A 20,380-nucleotide genomic window follows, 5' to 3' on the forward strand; every position below is an offset into this window, starting at 1 on the left:
AGTACACTTTAAAAGGTCTATTTGTTTTCTGTTCTCCTGGGAAAAGTGACGGCCATAAGGTATGTTTAACTAATGTTCTATGTGGTGTCGAAGAAAGACAGAAACATTTAAAAAATTACATACATATTCTTCAGGCGCCGGTCGGGAGACGTTTTATACGTCGCGCGCCCGCCGGAAGGTCCCTGCCTTAAGAGCTAATGGCGGACGCCGGAGGGTTGAAGCTGGCGGTGGCTTAGGCCTTGAAGGAACTCCGCATCTGTCGGATATCTACGCCATCCTTCCTGCTGCAGGGTAAAGAAGCAGCCTCCCAATTTTCCCGGGCCTGGGGAGGCAGGGAGCGGTCATGTAGGAGGATTGGCCTAGCCTTTGGCCGGGGTCTTTGAAGCAGCCTAGGCCCGTAAGGTCGGGGCAAGAGAGGCGGTGGAGGGGAATGCTTGGGTACGAAAACGGCTTCCAGGAGTCGGCTCCCACTTCCGTCTCCAAGGTGGGAACGAAGCCTCGATCAAAATCAGACTTACAGAAATTGCCCAGCTTTTAGGTCCAGGGGTGGGTGAGACAAGGGGCGGGATGGACGTAAACGACACACCAACTGTAAGGTGGGAAGACCCAGCGTGTTGAAAGCGTAAATAACGGAAACAGTTTTTGGTGCCAAGACTCTCTCTTTTGAATTCGTGTTTTGGTACTTGGGCAACTGTTTCCTTCACTGATTTTCAGTTTATCATTTGTAAAGTGGGGGACAGTAGTATCTATTTTGAAGACTTTGCGAAGTTTGAATGCGATGATGTTCCTTTGGCACGAGGAGAAGGGATTGAGGCAGCAATTTGTAGTGATCACAGACAGGTAGGAGTAGGGGAATCACAAAATTTACCAAGTTTTGGCCGTTAGTGGTTCCTGGTATATAAATCTTATAGTTTTGGACTGATCTGTAATGGATGCCGTCAGTTATAAAGGTACTGGAAAGTACACGGACTTCTTCAGGAGTTACAAAGAATGAAGAGTAGGCTGGGGAACTTTTCAGGGCTTCTGACGCGGCCTGTGGTTTCCTTTTTTTTTTTAATAGCATAGTCAGTCCTGTAACATTGATCATATTGACATGATAGGGTTTCATTATAAGATTTGTTGTTGATAACTGCAGTTTTGAAATTGTTTGACATTTTATAGCCACAGCAAGATGCAGTAGAATAAATTTACTTTTGTTGGGGAATCACATTCACTCTTATTTTTTCTTTCTTTTTTTGTTTTAATTGTAGTTGATCACATTACTACCTTTTTTTTTTTTTTAAGATTTTATTTATTTATTTGACAGAGAGAGCACAGATAGGCAGAGTGGCAGGCAGAGGGAGAGGGAGAAGCAGGCTCTCCACTGAGCAGGGAGCCCGATGCGGGGCTCAATCCCAGGGTCCTGGGATCATGACCTGAGCTGAAGGCAAACGCTTAACCGACTGAGCCACTCAGGCGCCCCACATTACTACTTTTCAATTGAAAGCAGTTAGAACATATTCTTTGCTTTTTCCTCAGACTTTAAGCTGAGAACAGCTTTCCCTGGAACTTGAACAATGTATAAGCCCTTCTGGGGATGTGAGTGTATGTCTGTGTCTCTGTCAGTGCATTTTCTCTATTTTTCTTTTTGTAGGTCATTTCCCCACTCCCTTCTTTTTTCACCTCAGAGCTTTTCCTTCTTCCCTCCCATCTTAGGATAGAGTTAAAGATGTTCCTTAGTTTCAAGAAGGAAAATTTATATCTCTTGGGACCCGTTTCCAGAGTGGAGGGTTCGATCTTTTCCTCTTTTAACCATTTCTGGGCTGGGCAAAAGCTGGGTAACTATTATTTATGAGGTCATTTACTCATAATTCTCTTTTCTCATTTAACAAAATCACATTTTTGTGTTAATTACACAGTGGTTACTTTGGATTTTTCAAGATTTCTGAATAATTGAAAAAACTTTTCTGGCAGTAATTGTATAGTTGTAGTTCTGGGTAATTTTATGGTAAAGGCACATCAGTTTGCAGTTTTCAGTCTTATCTAATGAAAAGAATCCTTTATGTGACTATACTTCTTTAGAGTCCTCCTGAAATGGTAGGAATTGAGTTTTCGTTTTTTATGGTGAGTAGATTTAAATTTTAAATTCTAATTGTTAAATATTGAGCTAGATAAGAGAAACAAATGGAAACTACGCTTAAGTTACCAGTTTTATCTGTTAGATTAGCAAAGTTCTGGTTGTGGGGAAATAGGGACTCGTGCATTTCTGGGGATATAGATGGTAGAGTTTCTTTGAAAGGTACTCTGGCAATATGTGTCAAAATTACAAATGTATGAATCCCTCAATCCAACAATTTCATTTCTAGGGATTAATTTTTTTAAAGATTTTATTTATTTGTCAGAGAGAGAGAGAGCAAGAGCAAGCAAGCAAGCACAGGAAGAGGGAGAAGTAGGCTCCCTGGTGAGCAGGGAGCCCGATGCAGGACTCAATCCCAGGACCCTGGGATCATGACCTGAGTGGAAGGCAGACGCTTAACTGACTGAGCCACCCAGGCGTCCCTCTAGGGATTGCTTTTAAAGATACAGTCTTACATGTATAAATGGCCTATGTAGGAGGGGTTTTCTTTTCTCTCTTTTTATTTAAGTTTTTGTTGGGGCACCTGGGTGGCTCACTTGGTTAAGTGTTTGATTCTTGATGTCAGCTCAGATCTTGATCTCAGGGTCGTGAGTTCAAGGCCCATGTTAAAAATTAAAGTTTTTTTTTTTTACTTAAATAATCTCTACATCCCATGTGGGACTTGAACTCAGGACCCCAAGATCAAGAGTTCCACACTCCTCCAACTGAGCCATCCAGGTGCCCCAGTAGGAGATGTTTTCTTTGCAGCAATACTCATAAGAGCAAGAGATTGGAAACTTAAATGTTAATCAATAGGGTATTGGCTAAATGAATCCTTATATACCCAATTCAGTGGAATACTCCGTGGCTGGAAAATGAAAATGAGAAAGCCCTTTGTTTATTGCTATCTTCAAGGTAAAGTAATGAAAAGTAAGTTGCAGGATAATGTGAGTGAGTGTATAATATATAGTACCCATTAGTTGAAAAGGGGAGAATATCTAGTATTAACATATCTTTGCTTGTACGTGCAGCAACTATCTGGAAGGACATAATATAACTTAGTAAAACTGCTTCCCCCAGGGAAGAGAACTGGATGGCTGGGGAATGGATGGAAGGAGCTTTTTGCTGTGCTTTTAAAGAATTCTGAACCATGTGTGTGTATAGCCTGTGCAAATACAAGTACGTGTAGAGCTGCTTAGTTTCTGTGACAGTAAAGGCAAACAGTGTGTTAATGGTACAGATCCCAATGTTTTTACCACTTGTTACTGATCTCAGGCAGGTGATTTAATTTCTCAACCTCGATTTCTTCATCTATATAATTAGTATAATGAGTTATTTATAGGTTTCTTGAGGGATTAGAGGCAAAGTATACAGCATAGTTCATGGCATATAGAATGCTCTCTAGTTATAAATACGTTGTTCATCAATAAGCCTTACTGTATGGGTTCTGCCTTCAGCCAGAAGTTCCTGTACAGAAATGTCTGTAAAGTAAGTTTTCCAGCTGATATTTTTCTTTTATGTGCTCTTAGAGCTTGTTTTGTCTCGTGATAACTGAGGCCTGACTGTGGAGTTGTGAGTATCTCAGTGTTGCTGCCATCATGTTCCTATACAACCTGACATTGCAGCGAGCCACAGGCATCAGCTTTGCCATTCATGGCAACTTTTCTGGTAAGATTTCCAGTTACTATCTTTCTGAATTTAACATTTTCGAGATTAACTAGTTTCATGCCTCAAATTCCTTTATCAGATTCAAACTTTTTCCCTGAAATAATAGAAAAAAAATTTCTAAATCATTAGACAACATCATTTATATAACGCTTTACATTCTCCAAAGCCATTTGAAGTACTTGGTCTTATCTGACCCCGAGAGGACCTTTGGGAAGTAAGGTGGCCTGATAAATGGTGGCCATGAGCAAATGAGAATGGATTGGGGTGGATAGGAGTGGGATATCCGATAGGCGAGGAAGGCGTTTAGGCATTAGATAGTGAAGACCTGTAGTAGGAAAGTGGGGACAGATAGAGAAGAATATGAGCCTGGGCGGTGGAGAAAATGGCAGTAACATTGATAGCAGGTTAGTTGGGACTAGAGAGGGAATTTGGGAAGGAGTTTAGTTATTTTAAACATTCATTTAAAAATTGATGACAACACATCCAAGTGGAATTATATAGCAGGCAGGGAGAGATGGGAGCAAATTGGCTGTTAAAATGTGTTTTGATTTGATAAGGCAGAGGCTTAACCCTTAATAGTTATGAAAGCAAGTGAACTCTGCCAGGATTGAGTTTAGAAATAAATGGTATATATTAGGTAGCAGCTTTAGAAGTTGTTTGAGATAATCCATCAAACTGCACGAAAAGTTAATAATGATTTTCTAGTATAATAGCATTCAAGATGAGCTAGAAAGAGCCTTTGGAAGTACTTAATTTTATGAAGCTAAACATCATATGTTAATAACCATTTGTAGACAACTCCCAGTTATGCAGATTGATGGCAAATTTTAGAAAAATAAAAAGGTTTTTAAAAAGTAGCTATGTTGAGCATTTTTTTTTTAAGATTTTGTTTGAGAGAGAGTGCACGTGCGTGCACACAAGCAGGAGGAGGGGCCTAGAGAGGGAGAGGCAAACTCCCGGCTGAGCAGGGATCCTGTGGGATCATGACCTGAGCCAAAGGCAGATGCTTAACGACTGAGCCACCCAGGTGCCCCATGTGACCATTTTTAAAAAGTTTTTCTTTGCTACCACTTCTGTTAAATATCAATTCTAGGAATGAAATAGAATAAAAAAACTTAAAGTATTGAACACCCAACTTAATTGTATTTATCTTGAGTGGTATTTTGATCCATCCAGGTTACTTTTTGAACTAGTTCTGATTGTTCGTGATCTTTATTGTTCTGGTGATCTAGGAACTAAACAGCAGGAAATTGTTGTTTCCCGTGGGAAGATACTGGAGCTGCTTCGCCCTGACCCCAACACTGGCAAAGTACACACTCTTCTCACTGTGGAAGTATTTGGTGTTATCCGGTCACTCATGGCCTTTAGGCTGACTGGTGGCACCAAAGACTACATTGTGGTTGGCAGTGACTCGGGTCGGATTGTTATCTTGGAATACCAGCCATCTAAAAATATGTTTGAGAAAATTCACCAAGAAACCTTTGGCAAGAGTGGATGCCGTCGCATTGTTCCAGGCCAGTTCTTAGCTGTGGATCCCAAAGGGCGAGCTGTTATGATTAGTAAGTGACTTGCTCTATTAAGTGTACCTCCGAGACTTAAGATTCTCAATTTAGGGTAACAGTGCTGTGCTCTTGGCAGTGTGCCAGTAAGTTCCTTACCTGGGTAAAGTTTGGATCATATTTGGATTAATGCCATGGTTTAAAGTTGCTTTTCCTTTTAAAACAATGGGAATAGTCTTAACATACCTTTTCTGTTTCCTGTCAGGTTGGATTAGGTGTTTTTCCCATTTCTACATGTGTAGCAAAAAGCCCACGATGAAATGATTGTACATAATTAGGCAGTGAATATGATTGCTTTCATCAGCCTGAAGTGATGATTCACATTCATGTCTCTTCTCTGATAAATTTCTTGAAGAAAATTCTGTGTATCTGATCAGGCCTCCAGAAGGCAACTCTTTCTGACAAGTCACAAAATCATTAGATTTAATTCAGAGAATAAAGCTGGCAATTTTATGAATTATCGTTTTGTTTCCCAGTATCATTAAATCTAGGGCACGCTAAGAAGTTTTGAAGAGTTAGTGGGATATTAAGATCCCTATTAGAAAGGCGGGGAGTAAAATTCTGTTGACTGTTTTACTAAGAGCAAAATCCTAAGTTAATACACTTGTAGAGTTAATGCTGGCTATTAATGATATTAAAGAAACAATTGTGATGTGAGTCTGGCTGTTCTATAAGCCCTTCTTTTCATTTTCTGGAAATTTTATTTGTTTTGTCTCCTTTATCTATAGGTGCCATTGAAAAACAGAAATTGGTGTATATCTTGAACAGAGATGCTGCAGCCCGGCTTACCATTTCATCTCCCCTAGAGGCCCACAAAGCGAACACTTTAGTATATCATGTGGTCGGAGTAGATGTGGGATTTGAAAATCCAATGTTTGCTTGTCTGGAAATGGATTATGAGGTAATGGGGGCTCATTGACTTTTTCCTCTCTTCCTCTCTCTCCCTTCTTCCTTCTCCCCCTCTCCCCCCACACGATGGTTTCTTTCATTCACCTCAGTGCTTTCCTCATTATTTTCTTCTTTGTGTATGTCTTACAGCTCTCCTGCTCACAAATCTTCTGTTTTCCAAATGTCTTACTAAGATTTTTTGGAATGTTTCACAGCTTAACTAACTGTATAATAGCACCTTACCCTGATTTGAGCAATCTCCCTATAAAGACAGGGCATTTTGGGGGAAGAGCTGTCTGAAAAAGGAGGTAAAACTGTATGTGGGATTTTTTTTGCAGGGAGGTGGTGAAGGATGGGGCATACCATTCTTTGCCTTGAATGAAAGGCATTAGTTTTCAGTAGAGGGAACCCTGGTATCAGAAATAGGAGACCCAGGTTCTTGTTCCAGCTCTGCCATTACCTAGTAGTGTGAGCTTTGGTAAACTGTTGGGGACCTTTGCTTCCCCATTTGTAAGATGGAGGGATCCTGATACCGTGTTTGTGCCAATGTCCTTCTCTATAGGAAGCAGACAATGATCCAACAGGGGAAGCAGCAGCTAATACCCAGCAGACTCTTACCTTCTATGAGTTAGACCTTGGTTTAAATCATGTGGTCCGAAAATACAGTGAACCTTTGGAGGAACATGGCAACTTTCTTATTACAGGTACTTTTTTTCTTTTAAGATTTTATTCATTTGGGGGGGCGGAGAGCAAGAGCAGGAGTGGTGGGTGGGGAGAGAGAGCGGGAGAAGCAGACTCCCCACTGAGCAGGGAGCCCAACGTGGGGCTTGATCCCAGGACCCCAGGATCATGACCTGAGCTAAAGGCAGAGGCTTAACTGACTGATCCACCCAGGTGCCCCTACAGGTACTTTTTTCTCAGAGCTATTCTGTACCTTTTTGCTTGGCCCATTTTATACGCAAACCTAGGAGAGTTTACTTAATAGAGTTTGGAAACTCTAATTCATTTGTAGTAAATCTAACTACCTTGTCTATGGTTTGGCGAAGTTAAAAAAGTTCATGTAGTGGTTGACTCTTCTAATGGGGGCAGAGAAGAAAGGATGGGGAGAGCACTCAGCTTGGAATATTGACTACTGTTAGGTGCTCTGATATTTTTTACTGTAGATAGTCTTTCACTGTCATTAAAAAAATTAAAACCCAATTCTTTGAAAAGATGAAATGAATTTGAAAACTTGGGCAAAATATAAATATTTTTGAAAACAGTTCCCAAAATTGACCCTTTAAGAAATTAAGAACCTGAATAGACTAGCATCCATTAGAGGAATCGGAGCAGTAGTCAAAAATCCTCCCCCAAAAGATTTAAGGTCCAGAATTTTCAGGGATCTTAAATTTCTGCAGAGATAGGAAAAATATAAAAGCAATTGTACCTCACAAACAATGAATCATGGAACACTATATCTAAAACTAATGATGTAATGTATGGGGATTAACATAACAATAAATTAAAAAAAAAAAGCAATTGTACTACTTTATGAGCCTGGTGTAACTTAAGTATCGAAACTGGGGAAGGTTAGTAACAAAAATCTATATGTTGGTTATGGTTATAAATACCAAAACCTAAAATTTTAAGAAATTGAAGTCTGCTTTAAATGCATCATAGCTAAGTAAGATTTTTGTAGGCGTTCAGAGATGTTTACAGTTAGAAAATCGTCATGAGGCGAGGTCTCTAACCCAGGGAAAGAAAAGGAATATGTTAGAGAAATCTTTCTGGAGAAGAGCTCTATGCTGAGACCTAAGGACTAGTTAGTTATGTATGAGGGGGGTGGAGGAAGGGGTTTCTTTTGTGGATAAGGAGAACGAGATGCACAAAGGCCCACGTGCAAAGAAAACGTGGTTTATTCAAAGAACTAGAAGCTCATTGTGATTGGATCGATAGAACTAAAAGGGCTGGGGTACAACTAAAGGGCTGTGGTGGGGAGGTAGCTTCTGAAGGATTTTATTTTATTTATTTTTTGTTGTGATTGGAGGATTTTAAGCAGGGGAATAATAACCTGTTAAAGATGAACATTTTAGATACATGCTTACATTTTGGCTAATTGAATAGAGGATAAGACTATAAGCCAGATTAGGAAGCTGTTTCACAAACCCAAGAGATAAGCAGCACGAGCACTGCTAAGAAGGTAGAATAAATAGAGCTATGAGGGGAGAGAGAGAGAATTGAAGAGTGACACCCAAGTTTCTGGTTTGGTCTATTGGTTGGTTGTGGTGTTCTCTGAGATGGAGGACTCAGGAGGTGGAACAGATTTGGGGAGGAACTTGAGTTTGTTTATGAATACAATGTACTTTTAAGCTGCTTGTGGAATATCCATGTAAGAGCGTCTAGTATGCAGTTGGGTTATAGGGCTAAAGATGAGAACTGAGTTTTGGGCTCAGAGCTAAAAATTTTAGATGCGTTATCAGATATCTGGACAGGCTAAGGCTACCCAAACTGCATTCCATCCTTGTCTTATGCTAGTATCAGGGAAAAGAAACACTTTGAATGTTTCTCAGTCTCAGGCACTTACACCTTCATCCAAATTATGCTGAAGGAGAGAAGGAATTAAAAGCTAAATTGTAATTCATGGTTATGTTAAATCATTGCTAAGTTCTGTTTTTTTCTGATAGTTCCCGGAGGGTCAGATGGTCCAAGTGGAGTATTAATCTGCTCTGAAAACTATATCACCTACAAGAACTTTGGTGACCAACCGGATATCCGCTGTCCAATTCCCAGGAGACGGGTAAAACTCTCTGCCATAAGAAAAGATACTGGTGTTTGTGAAGTTAATTTATTTTTTGTAATTACAGTGTAGTCTCTTAGTTTATTTGCTGTGAGGTTTTAGTTTCTTTGTAAATGTTGTGTTTAATAAAGCTGGTATTTTAGTGAAAGCAAAACAAATTCTTTGAGAAAGGGAATTAAAAAACAGTTTCCATTTCAGAAGAATCTGTGGACGATCAGTTTGAAATTCCTGTAAGTTTCTAGTTTGAAGAAGCCAGACATATTTATTGGAGATATATTGTTTTCCATTGTTTGTCTTTTTTTCCCCCATTCCAACATACAAGAAATTTTAAAGAATAGAACAGTGAATTCCTGTTTGCCTTTTACATACAGAAGATTCACCAATTTAATGTTTTACTGCATTTGGGTTTTCTTTTTTAAAGACTTTGTCAGGGGTGGGGAGAGAGAGAGAGCAAGAGCGCCCATAAGCAGAGGGGAGCTGCAGGCAGAGGGAGAAGCAGGCTCCCCGCTGAGCAAGGAGCCCGATGCGGGACTCGATCCCAGGACCCTGGGATCCTGACCTGAGCCGAAGGCAGATGCTTAACTGACTACGCCACCCAGGTGTCCATTGGGTGTTTTTTCTTATGATATATCTATTAGACAAACCTTTTGAAAATAAGTTGCAGTTATCGTGACACTCTAAGAATCTCGTAAGATGTAGCTGCTGAAAAGAAATTTTCCTCCTACATAACCACACTACCAATACCATGCCCAAGAAATGTACTGTTTTGTGTAATACAATTATCTTATTATGTACAGTTCATATACCAGTTCTCTCATTGTCCCCAAAAGTTCCCTTTTATCTTTTACTGCCCTTTAGAATATTTTGTCTCACCTTTGTTTACTTTTGGTCTTTTATTGACTTTTTTTTCAAAGTCTAGGCTAATTTTCTTGGAGTTTGTCCCATCATATTTTTCCATATGATTATATCCATGTTAATATTTTTGATAGAATCATTACATAAGGGGTGACATTTCCCACTCTATCACATTAGGGGCACAGAATGTTGGTTTGTCTCGTTGGTGATGTTAAATTGATTACTGCCTGTGCTTCTTAATTGTGAAGGTACCTTTTCCTTTTTGTAATTGGTGTGGAAGCAGATGGGGTGAATTTTGAGTTGGTAAATATTCTTTTCCCTAACATCTTTTCACATAGTGCTTTTCCCCTCAGTTTAGTTACTACATTAGTGGTTGAAAATGGTGTGTTTTTTTTTAAGATTTTTTTTTATTTATTTATTTGACGGAGAGAGACACAGCCAGAGAGGGAACACAAGCAGGGGGAGTGGGCAGAGGGAGAAGCAGGCTTCCCACGGAGCAGGGAGCCCGATGCGGAGCTCGATCCCAGGACCCTGGGATCATGACCTGAGCCGAAGGCAGACGCTTAACGACTGAGCCACCCAGGCGCCCTGAAAATGGTGTTTTATTGATTTTAATCTTAACAGTGGACATTATTAAGCACATGCAAAGTTAATGAACTGTATATCCAGTTTCAGCTAATCTTGTTTCATCCCTGCTTCCTCAGTCTCTTCTTTCACCCCTCGTTTTATATATTTTCAATATTAATTTATAGCTCCTGGGGTTGAACCTTTTAGGTCTTACTTAGTTGATCTAATAATATGATATCTGGGTAAGATTCCATAAATTTTAGAAAATCTGAGAAGAAATCTATCAAGTGAAATTCTTGGTAAGGGGTGGGAAGTAATTCACTTTGGTTCGTCAGACATTGATTGACGAATTCCTGTTTGCCTTTTACCTACAGAAAGAAGATTCGCCAATTTAATGTTTTACTGCATTTGGGTTTTCTTTCTTTTTTTTTTTTTTCTTAAAGACTTTGTCAGGGGTGGGGGAGAGAGAGAGAGCGTGCACACACAAGCAGGAGGGAGCTGCAGGAGCTGTACTTGGCTTTGGGACTACAAAAAAGTATAAAACATGTTTTGCCCTCAAAGAGCTAAGTCAGTGGGAGAAATACAAAATGTTGGAAATGTAAAAAAAAAACAAACCGAAAATCATAGTTCAGGAGCTGCCTTGTAGGAGTTAAGGAAGATGATGTGGAACAAGGCTAATGAAGGATAGTTTGGATGATAGTATCATGGACATGTAAGACTTTTATTTATAGTCTGAAATGATGACTCTTTTAAATTTCACATCTTTTCTTTGACATTTTTCTCTGGAGAAAGTTTTTTTCGTACTCATTGGATCAGAATGTAGAGTGAAATTGTGGCTTTTTATTTATTTATTTATTTACTTGAGAGACAGTGAGACAGAGATACCTAGAGAGAAACGAGCTGGGAGGAGAGGGAGAAGCAGGCTCCCTGCTGAGCAGGGAGCCCGATGCGGGGCTCGATCCCAGGACCCTGGGATCATGACCTGAGCCGAACGCAGACGCTTAACCGACTGAGCCACCGAGGCGCGCCCCCCTTTTTTTTTAGAGTCTATTTATTTGAGAGAGCGCGCACACAAGCAGGCAGAGTGGCAGGCAGAGGGAGAGGGAGAAGCTGGCTCCCCGCTGAGCAGAGAGCCTGACATGGGGCTTGATCCCAGGACCCTGAGATCATGACCTGAGCCGAAGGCAGACACTTAACCAACTGAACCACACAGGCGCCCTGTGGCTGTTTTTTATACACAGGCTTTGTCACATTTATAGTAGACAAGAATTTTTGGCTATTGCATTTTATTTTTTGGCTAACAGGCTGCTCTGGGTCAAACCTTATATACAGAGACTGCAGGTACCTCTAGGCCTTGGGTGGGTGACCTGTATGATCCCTGTTGGTAAGGTGCTACATTCCCTAAATAAGAAGTACTCATTTCTGAGTTGTCGGTTCTGTATTTGACTTTGCTAGAATGACCTGGATGACCCTGAAAGAGGAATGATTTTTGTTTGCTCTGCCACCCATAAGACCAAATCGATGTTCTTCTTTTTGGCCCAAACTGAGCAGGGCGATATCTTCAAGATCACTTTGGAGACAGATGAAGATATGGTAAGCAGACCATGGATGGAGAGGGAAAAAATGAAAAAACACTTTTGTTAGGTTTAGTCTGGTTTGATAAAATGTCCTGTGGTATTCTAGTTTGGATATATTTAAATAATCTTATTTTAAAGACTGATATTTATGTGTACATTTAAGGTTTACAAACTGGTTTTATAAACCATCTTCTCATTAAAACTACTCTGAGATAGGACAATTAATACTTTACAAGTTAATAAAATGGAAATAATGTCTTAAAAAGTGGCTCTCTAAGGTGTTAAAGCTTTTAAAATTTGCAACTGATATATGAATGTAGGTTTTCTCTGGTTAAGAGATTTCTGGTGTGAGTCTCATGTATGAGACTGAGTAATTCCACTTCTAGTGAGTAATAAGAAAAAACTCTTGATTCTGCTGAAAACTGGTAATACCCATGATCTGTTACTGTTTTCATCCTATGGAGGAGCTCTGTGAACAACTGAGCAATTTTTTAGATACCTGTTTAGCTCAGGAGTTGGCAAATTTTTTTGGAAAGGTCCAGTAGTAAACATTTTCAGCTTTTATGGGCCATATAATCTCTGTCTCAACTATACAGCTCTGTCGTTGTGTCACAGAAGCAGCTATAGGAAGTATGTAGACAGTATGTGAACAGATAGGCTGGTCTAGGACGATATTTTATTTGCTATTCTGCTTCTGCTATCTTAAAATACTGGGCTACCTTCTGTGGCCTAGCTTCACTTGCCTACATGGTAGAATCTTTTTTTTTTCCCCCCCTTCCAGGTTACTGAGATCCGGCTCAAGTATTTTGATACTGTGCCTGTTGCTGCTGCCATGTGTGTGCTTAAAACAGGCTTCCTTTTTGTAGCATCAGAATTTGGAAACCAGTGAGTAATCCTTTTATTACCCTAGTTCACCCTCGTTACTATAAAAGTTGGCAGGAGGGAGATGTGGCTCCAAGACCACAGAGCTTTCCAAAAGAATGTTCTAGTTTCTTCAAAAGTTTTGCCCTCCTTTCCCCTTTACATTGTTTTTCTTGGTTATTTACCCTACTTCAGTGGCTTTAATCAGTATCTCCAGGTAGCTGCAAAAGTAGCTTCAGAAGTGATCTTTTTTTTTTTTCTTTTTTTCCCCAGAAGTGATCTTTTCTGAGCTTTTTGCTAGACATTTTATTGAATATTTATGGAACTACTTAAACGTTCTACCAATACTTCACTTGTACAAATCTAAAGTTGAAGCTCGCCAATACCCACAGCCACATCACTAACCTTCCCAACCTCAGTATTTCTATTAATGGCTAATGGGCTGGTTCTAGCAACTTGAGTGTAACATCTCAATTTTTGTGGACAAAAAACCACTTTCATTTGAGTGCTAAGTTCTCTTTTTACTTGTGTATCCCTTTTTTTGTGGTGATAGTCTAAACTAGTTCACTAGTTTTCTTAATACATTTCATTGTTTTTCCTGTAAAACTTGGCCTTTATAGAGTCATCTCATTAAGCAGCCAAGACACAACCTTGATGAAGTCTTTTCCCTTACAATCTTTGATGACTTTTTATTACCAAGTGGATAAAGTCTGAAGTCTAGCCTTGAATTTAAGACCAATATCTAAGTCTCCAAATTACTCAGAGACTTGGTCCTGCCTTTTATTTTTAGTTCAGGTCTTGCCAGTATCTGCTAAAGTCTGTGCAGCCACTTAACTAATGCTGTTTCCTTACTAAAATGAAGGTGTGTCTAGGATTCTAGAATTCTATCCCATTTCTGCCTTTCTCCAACTCTTTTTCCTTTCTTAGACATGCCTGTTACTCATCCTCACTGACTATCAAAATTTCATCCTGCACTTATGAATTTAAACTATGGCTGCATTTGGCCAACACACAAAGATAAACCCACAATATTCACTACAGTACAATTTGTGATAGCAAAAGTACAACCTAAATATCCATCAATATGGGGTATGGCCATAAAATATGCAGTCACTAAAAATGTTTTCCATATACTAAGTGCAATGTATGGGTCTTGTTAGATCCTGATCTAAACAAATCAACTTTAAAAATATTGAGATGGACATGACACAGTTAGTTAAGCATCTGACTGTTGGTTTTGGCTCAGGTCATGATCTCAAGGTGGTGAGATCGAGCCCTGCACCGGGCTGCACACAGAGTGCGGAGTCTGCTTAAGACTCTCTCCCGGGCGCCTGGGTGGCTCAGTCGGTTGAATGTCTGCCTTTGGCTCAGCTCATGATCCCAGGGTCCTGGGATCGAGTTCCTCATTGGGCTCCCTCTCCCCTGCTTGTATTCTCTCTCGCTCTCTAGCTCTCTCTAGCTCTCTCTCTCTGTCTCAAATAAAACCTTTAAAAAAAAAAAAAAAAAGACGGTCTCTCCCACTCCCTCTGCTCCCCTCGCCTGTGTGCGTGCACACACTCTCAAATCTTTAAAAAGTAATAAAAATATTGAGACAATGGAGAAATTTGAATACTAACTAGCTATTTGAATATATCAAGAAACTAATATTATTTTGGAGAAGTGGGATATAAATAAGACTGGCCATGGGTTGACCTTTGTTGAAGCTGAGTGATGGGCACATATAGGTTCATTAATTATACTATTCTATTCTCTCTTATGTACCTGTTTAAAAATTTCCATAATAAATAAAAATTTTGAGTGAAAAATACTGATATGAAAAAAATTTTAGGGTACACTGCTTATTTGAAAAAATTTTTTATAGAATGATGCAGTTCTCTAAAATAAAATTACATACAAAAACTAGAAAGTAAAAATACTGGAAGTAGATAGAACGAAATGTTAATGTGACTATTCTGGGATACTCCTAGGATTATGGGTGATTTTTATTATTTGCTCTTTTACTCATTTTCCAAAACTTTCCGTTTTGAAAATCACCTCTTGGGGCAGGGAGTAGAAAGACTGCAATATACAGGTGGATACTTGTCAGACTGAGATGGGTTTGAGCTTGTGAGAAATTATCCATTGCTGCTGAAGCTAAAGTCTGGAATACTTAAAAAGTGCTGATTTGGGCCCTCAGAAACATGTGCTGTCGGTATTAACTCAATCATAAAGCAACCTATTTGCATTTAGCATTTAGTATTTACTAAATAGCATTTAGTATTTACAACCAGTTAGCATTTAGTATTTACTTTGTTCCAAGCACTGTTCTAAGCACTGCAAATAATATAATATCAATGCATAACGTTCCCAGTGAGATTGCCCTTACCCCATGTACACTTCAGGGAACTGGGTCACAGAGAATTTGTGAAAGAAATTTGGTCAGACACTTAAGTCCCAGACCATCTGGTTCCAAAGTTCTGCCCTGAAGCACACCACCATAGTCACAGAAACTGTTTTACCAAGATTTAGCTGACCTTCCCTCTGATGGAGGTAGTGAGCCTAGCATCCTTCTGGTTATTAGGCAGTTAGTAGACACTGAAGGTATTTTTGACAGATGGTCTTCATCTGTGTATACACCTCTTGCCTGAGTAAGGAATTTAGACTAGTTAATTTTTTGTATGTGTATCATATTCTCAGTGCTTTTGTACATTGTTCAAGGATAATAATCCTGTTTGCTTTTTTTATAATTTAGCATAGAATCTGATGTGTTTACCAAAAGTGTTAAATGCTGAGGCTTATTTGGCAAATATTTCTTGAATAGCTTATGTATTCCAGATACGGATTTAGTCATTTTATCCTGCTTCTAAAAAGCTACACTTAATGATGTTTAAAGTGCTCTGTATTAAAGGTCCTAGTCTATTACTTAAAGGGTAAACATGACCAGTGATTTGGTGTTTCTTTTTTAAATTGAGCTTCTTCCCAAAAGTTCAGTGCCTACTCAGCTTATGATAGTAGATTGTTCTAGATTATCTACTCTTAAAGTTACTTTACCTCTTTTTTTTTTTGGTGACTTGCCTTTGAATCATTTCATTAAGTATTATCAGCCAGAGGACAGACAGGAAAAGGACAAGATGATTTTGTTGCTTATTACCTCTGATATGTTTATGTTTTGGTTTGGGGAATGATACTGTAATATCTGCATGGGGAGTGTTTTGGGGAATGATACTGTAATATCTGCATGCTATTGCAAAGTGACCAACAGTTCTTGTTTTCTGTTAGACTTGGTTTTGGTTAAAATAGGAAATGGGGTTGTAGATTTTCTTTGGATTTCGTTCACGTCATTTTATTTTAGGGGATTTAGGTGTCTGATTTCGTTTCATTTATGTCATTTATTTTAGGGACTTAGGTGTCTGATCAAATTTCTTTCACAAGTTTACAAATTTCACACATTCTCTGTGACCCAGTTCCCTAAAGTGTAAATGGGATTTTTTTTTGGATTTCATTTATTTCATTTTATTTGACAAGCACTGTTCTTACTAGTTCCATGCCCTGTTCTACATACTCATTGAATTCTATGGGAAGGTACTACTCGTTTTTATAAGTTGATACAAGTGAGGCACAGAGAGATTAATAATATGAGGTAGTTAAGGGGCAGAGCTGGGATTCAAACCTGGGCACTCTAGTGCAAGCCAGGTGCTTTTAACCACTGTGGTACTAAGGTCTTTCATTGTACCAATCTGAATTCAGTAGTCCTTTTTTTTTTTAAAAAAAGTCTGTGCCCAACGTGGGGCTTAAACTCAAAACCCCAAGATCAGGAGTTGTATCCTGTATTGACTGAGCCAGTCAGATGCCCCCTGAATTCAGTAGTCTTAATTTCTTCATCCCATTCTATTCTAAGAAAGAAAACCCCACTTAGATAAACAGATTTTGAAGTATAGAAGCTGGCTTAATGCACTTTAGAATTTTGATTAGGTTTTTGTAAAGTGCTTTATGAGTGTTATGTTTATGGTAAACATCATCTTTAGACAGAAGGTGTTTAATTAAATTCTTCTGTGCTTCCTCCTAGTTACTTATATCAAATTGCACATCTTGGAGATGATGATGAAGAACCTGAGTTTTCATCTGCCATGCCTCTGGAAGAAGGAGACACGTTCTTCTTCCAACCAAGACCACTCAAAAACCTTGTGCTGGTTGATGAATTGGACAGTCTGTCTCCCATTTTGTTTTGCCAGGTGTGGGTCTTTCCAGTCACTTCCACAATGAGCAGTGCCAGCCAAATGTTTTTGAATCTGAACGAGTTTAAAGTTTTAACTGCAGTTAAATTAAGATATAGTCTAAGAATGAGATTCATCAGCATATCTGTGGAAATCACCAGAGTGTAAAGGTGGAAAGTGGGGAACTAAAAACCATTACATAAATCCTTAGACTTTTTTTTTTAATTCTATAACTCGTGTTCAATATAAAAATTCTAAACTGTACACAAGGTGAATGGTAAAATTCCTACCCCCAGTCTTATTTTCAACTTTCTATCCACTGAGGATGCTGCTATTAACAACTTCCTGTGTTTGCTTCCAGGCATTTTCCTTGCATCTGTCAGTACACGTGTGTGTGTGTGTGTGTGTGTGTGTTTAAGAGAGAGAGCGTTGGGGGGGGGGGAGAGGGAGAGAGAGAATTTCAAGCAGGCTCCAGGCCCAGCAGAGCCCTGATGCAGGGCTTGATCTCACGATCCCGAGATCATGACCTGAGCTGAAATCAAGAGTCTGACGCTTAAACCACTGAGCCAGCCAGGTGCCCCACCCCTTTCTTTTTAATGTAAATAGGCTCATGTACTTCATAGTGTTGTGAAATTGACCTTTTAGCAGTTAAGAGTCTATGAATATTTGTAGTCGATGAACACCTATATCTATCTTATTTTAACACTTCATTTCTTAAAATACTCCAGAGACATTTGGGATCAATCAGTAACAACTTTTTAAAAATATATCCTCAGGGAGGAACCCAAGGTGGCCCAGGATGGGGACTGTGTCCCTGCTGCTGGCACTCAATTGTAGGAGGAATTTTGCCATGCCTTTGTATCCTGGATTGCAGGGGTTTGAGTGACCATTAGGCACCAGCCTACCCTGTCTAGTTGATCACACTTTTAATAGAGGTTTGTTTACTTTGTGCTGGGGAAACAAGTCAGGATTAAGGCACTATTCCTGGTAAAATTAACCATTCTTGAAATGAACTGCTTTTGTTCTTTCTTTTTGAGAAGATTAGCCCTGAAGCAGTAGAAAATACTAAGTAATTCCTGACTAGATTATTAGTGATTCCCCCCTCCCCCGCCGCCTTTCATTGGAATTTGAGGAAATAATTATGTAAATAGTTTGTAGGTAAAAGATAAAATTAACAGAAAGTTCCGGTATCTGTAGTGGGGCTAAGCATTTTTTTGTGCCAGATGTCTTTACTAGTCTGGTGAGGCAACTGGATTTCTTCTCTGAATAATGTTATTATATATATATATATATATATTTAAAGATTTTATTTATTTAGAGAGAAAGTAACGCGTGTCTGCGTGTGTACACGCACATGTGAGCAGGGGGAGGGGCAGAGGGGGAGAGAGAGACTCTCAAGCAAACTCCGTGCAATTTGGAGCCTGATGCGGGGCTTGGTCTCATAACCCTGAGATCATGACCTGTGCTTAAATCAGGAGTTGGACACTTAACTGAGTCACCCAGGCACTCCCCCTCCCTTTTTTTTTTTTTTTAAGATTTGTCTTTGAATATTTTCATTTTATTTTATTTTTTTAAGATTTTATTTATTTATTTATTTATTTATTTTTTAAAGATTTATTTATTTATTTATTTATTTGAGAGAGAGAGAATGAGAGAGAGCGAGTACATGAGAGGGGGGAGGGTCAGAGGGAGAAGCAGACTCCCTGCCGAGCAGGGAGCCCGATGCGGGACTCGATCCAGGGACTCCAGGATCATGACCTGAGCCGAAGGCAGTCGCTTAACCAACTGAGCCACCCAGGCGCCCAAGATTTTATTTATTTATTTGACAGAGGGAACACAAGCAGGGGGAGTGGGAGAGGGAGAAGCAGACTTCCCGACGAGCAGGGAGCCCGATGTGGGGCTCGATCCTAGGACCCTGGGATCATGACCTGAGCCGAAGGCAGACACCCAACGACTGAGCCACCCAGGCGCCCCTGAATATTTTTAAATGCATGTAGTTATACACATAAAGTAGCCAAGATAGCAAGATATTTTTAAGTTATGAAAAAGTAATATATGTGCTTCTTTATCAAGGCTTTAAGTAACAAGATGGTGCATTTGAAATAGGTGAGTTAATTTTTTTAAAGAAGAGATCAGTGTGAAAGCTGTACGCATTCAACACAATATTTGTCCATGTTACAGTAAACTGTATTGCCTTATAGACAGTCAAGAATTTTCCTTGAACTGACCTCTTTGACAAAACTACAGTACAAATGATTGGCCTCATTATATATTGACCAACAGATGTACTGGAAAGCAGCTAGATGTCTGGGATACACCATAACACATGGCTTCCCCATCTGGTGGCTGAACAATCTGGTATAGTTACCCAGTGGTTAGTTACATCATAGGAGTATCTGTAGATAAGGCAACTTTGATAATGTGTAGTCTAGCAGATCTGTTGAATGTAACTTTGAAGTAGTGATGAGAGGAATAATTGGAAGTATGTAAGTTTTAATGTTATATGAGTAAATGTCATTTTTATTGGTGATAGTCACAGATACTGGTAATATTATAGTTTATATTTTTAGTTGAAAGGAAATACTAAATTTCAGTTCAAGGTTATATAACACTCATTTTACTAGCTGTAAAAAAATACTTTGCTAACTGAAGAACTGATGCAAATCTTTTTTGTTAGTAAAACTTGTTGCTTCAAACTGGTTTGCTTTTTGGAACATGAGGGCTTTTCCCCTTAATGATGCCAGGGCTTGTAGCCAATATATAAGCTTAGTAAACTAAAAAGTACTTTGTTCCCCAAGAAAATCAGGTTTAGTTGTGAAAACTTGGTATAAGTAGACATTTTTTTCCTTTTTCTCTGTTCAGATAGCTGATCTGGCCAATGAAGACACACCACAGCTCTATGTGGCCTGTGGTAGGGGACCCCGATCATCTCTGAGAGTCCTAAGGCATGGACTTGAGGTAAGCTGAGAATCACTGAAAAAGCAGCTTATGGCTTTATTCTGATGAGATCAATGATATATTTAATGTTTATATGAAAGAAAAAATGTTTTATTCCTCTTCTTTTTCCATAACAAAGTTTAAATTTCCTGATCTTTAACATGTTAGCACAGTAGACATATTTTTAAAAATTGGCAAATGGGGTTAAAAAGGGGAAAATAACCCCTACTGGCTCCAGGTTCACCAGCTAAAACATGGAGGAAGTCTGTGTGGAGCATTTTATTCCATTTTCTTCTAGCCTTGGTCTGTATTCAAAGTGTTTAGGTATTTATGTATTTTTAACTATATTAATACTATATTTTTTTATATTTTATATTTATATATATGTAAGTTTATTTTATGTT

The 20,380-nt window shown here is 39.1% G+C and overlaps 1 protein-coding gene and 2 non-coding genes across 4 annotated transcripts in view; all 3 read left to right on the forward strand.

The window, feature by feature from the left end:
• Positions 1-38: 38 nt before the first annotated feature.
• Positions 39-20,380, forward strand: part of SF3B3 (splicing factor 3b subunit 3) — a 43,345-nt gene continuing 23,003 nt past the window's right edge. The window contains exons 1-10 of one of the 2 annotated variants that reach the window (XM_036088036.2): positions 39-59; positions 3,625-3,763; positions 4,996-5,322; positions 6,051-6,223; positions 6,773-6,914; positions 8,874-8,986; positions 11,864-12,001; positions 12,767-12,870; positions 16,892-17,057; positions 19,902-19,997. In XM_036088036.2, coding sequence (XP_035943929.1) covers positions 3,694-3,763; positions 4,996-5,322; positions 6,051-6,223; positions 6,773-6,914; positions 8,874-8,986; positions 11,864-12,001; positions 12,767-12,870; positions 16,892-17,057; positions 19,902-19,997 — 1,329 coding nt within the window. In that variant the 5' untranslated portion in view covers positions 39-59; positions 3,625-3,693. Of the gene's footprint in view, positions 60-137; positions 292-3,624; positions 3,764-4,995; positions 5,323-6,050; positions 6,224-6,772; positions 6,915-8,873; positions 8,987-11,863; positions 12,002-12,766; positions 12,871-16,891; positions 17,058-19,901; positions 19,998-20,380 lie in introns of those variants that run through there. The other variant, XM_036088035.2, reaches the window with a different exon arrangement.
• On the forward strand, positions 5,624-5,703 carry LOC118533078 (small nucleolar RNA SNORD111). Its single transcript, XR_004916046.1, has one exon. It is a non-coding gene; the product is annotated as a small nucleolar RNA SNORD111 (small nucleolar RNA).
• Positions 11,137-11,228, forward strand: LOC118533079 (small nucleolar RNA SNORD111). The gene has a single exon (XR_004916047.1). It is a non-coding gene; the product is annotated as a small nucleolar RNA SNORD111 (small nucleolar RNA).

Source organism: Halichoerus grypus, chromosome 15 (genome assembly GCF_964656455.1).
Source record: "Halichoerus grypus chromosome 15, mHalGry1.hap1.1, whole genome shotgun sequence".
In the NCBI taxonomy this organism is placed as follows: domain Eukaryota; kingdom Metazoa; phylum Chordata; class Mammalia; order Carnivora; family Phocidae; genus Halichoerus; species Halichoerus grypus.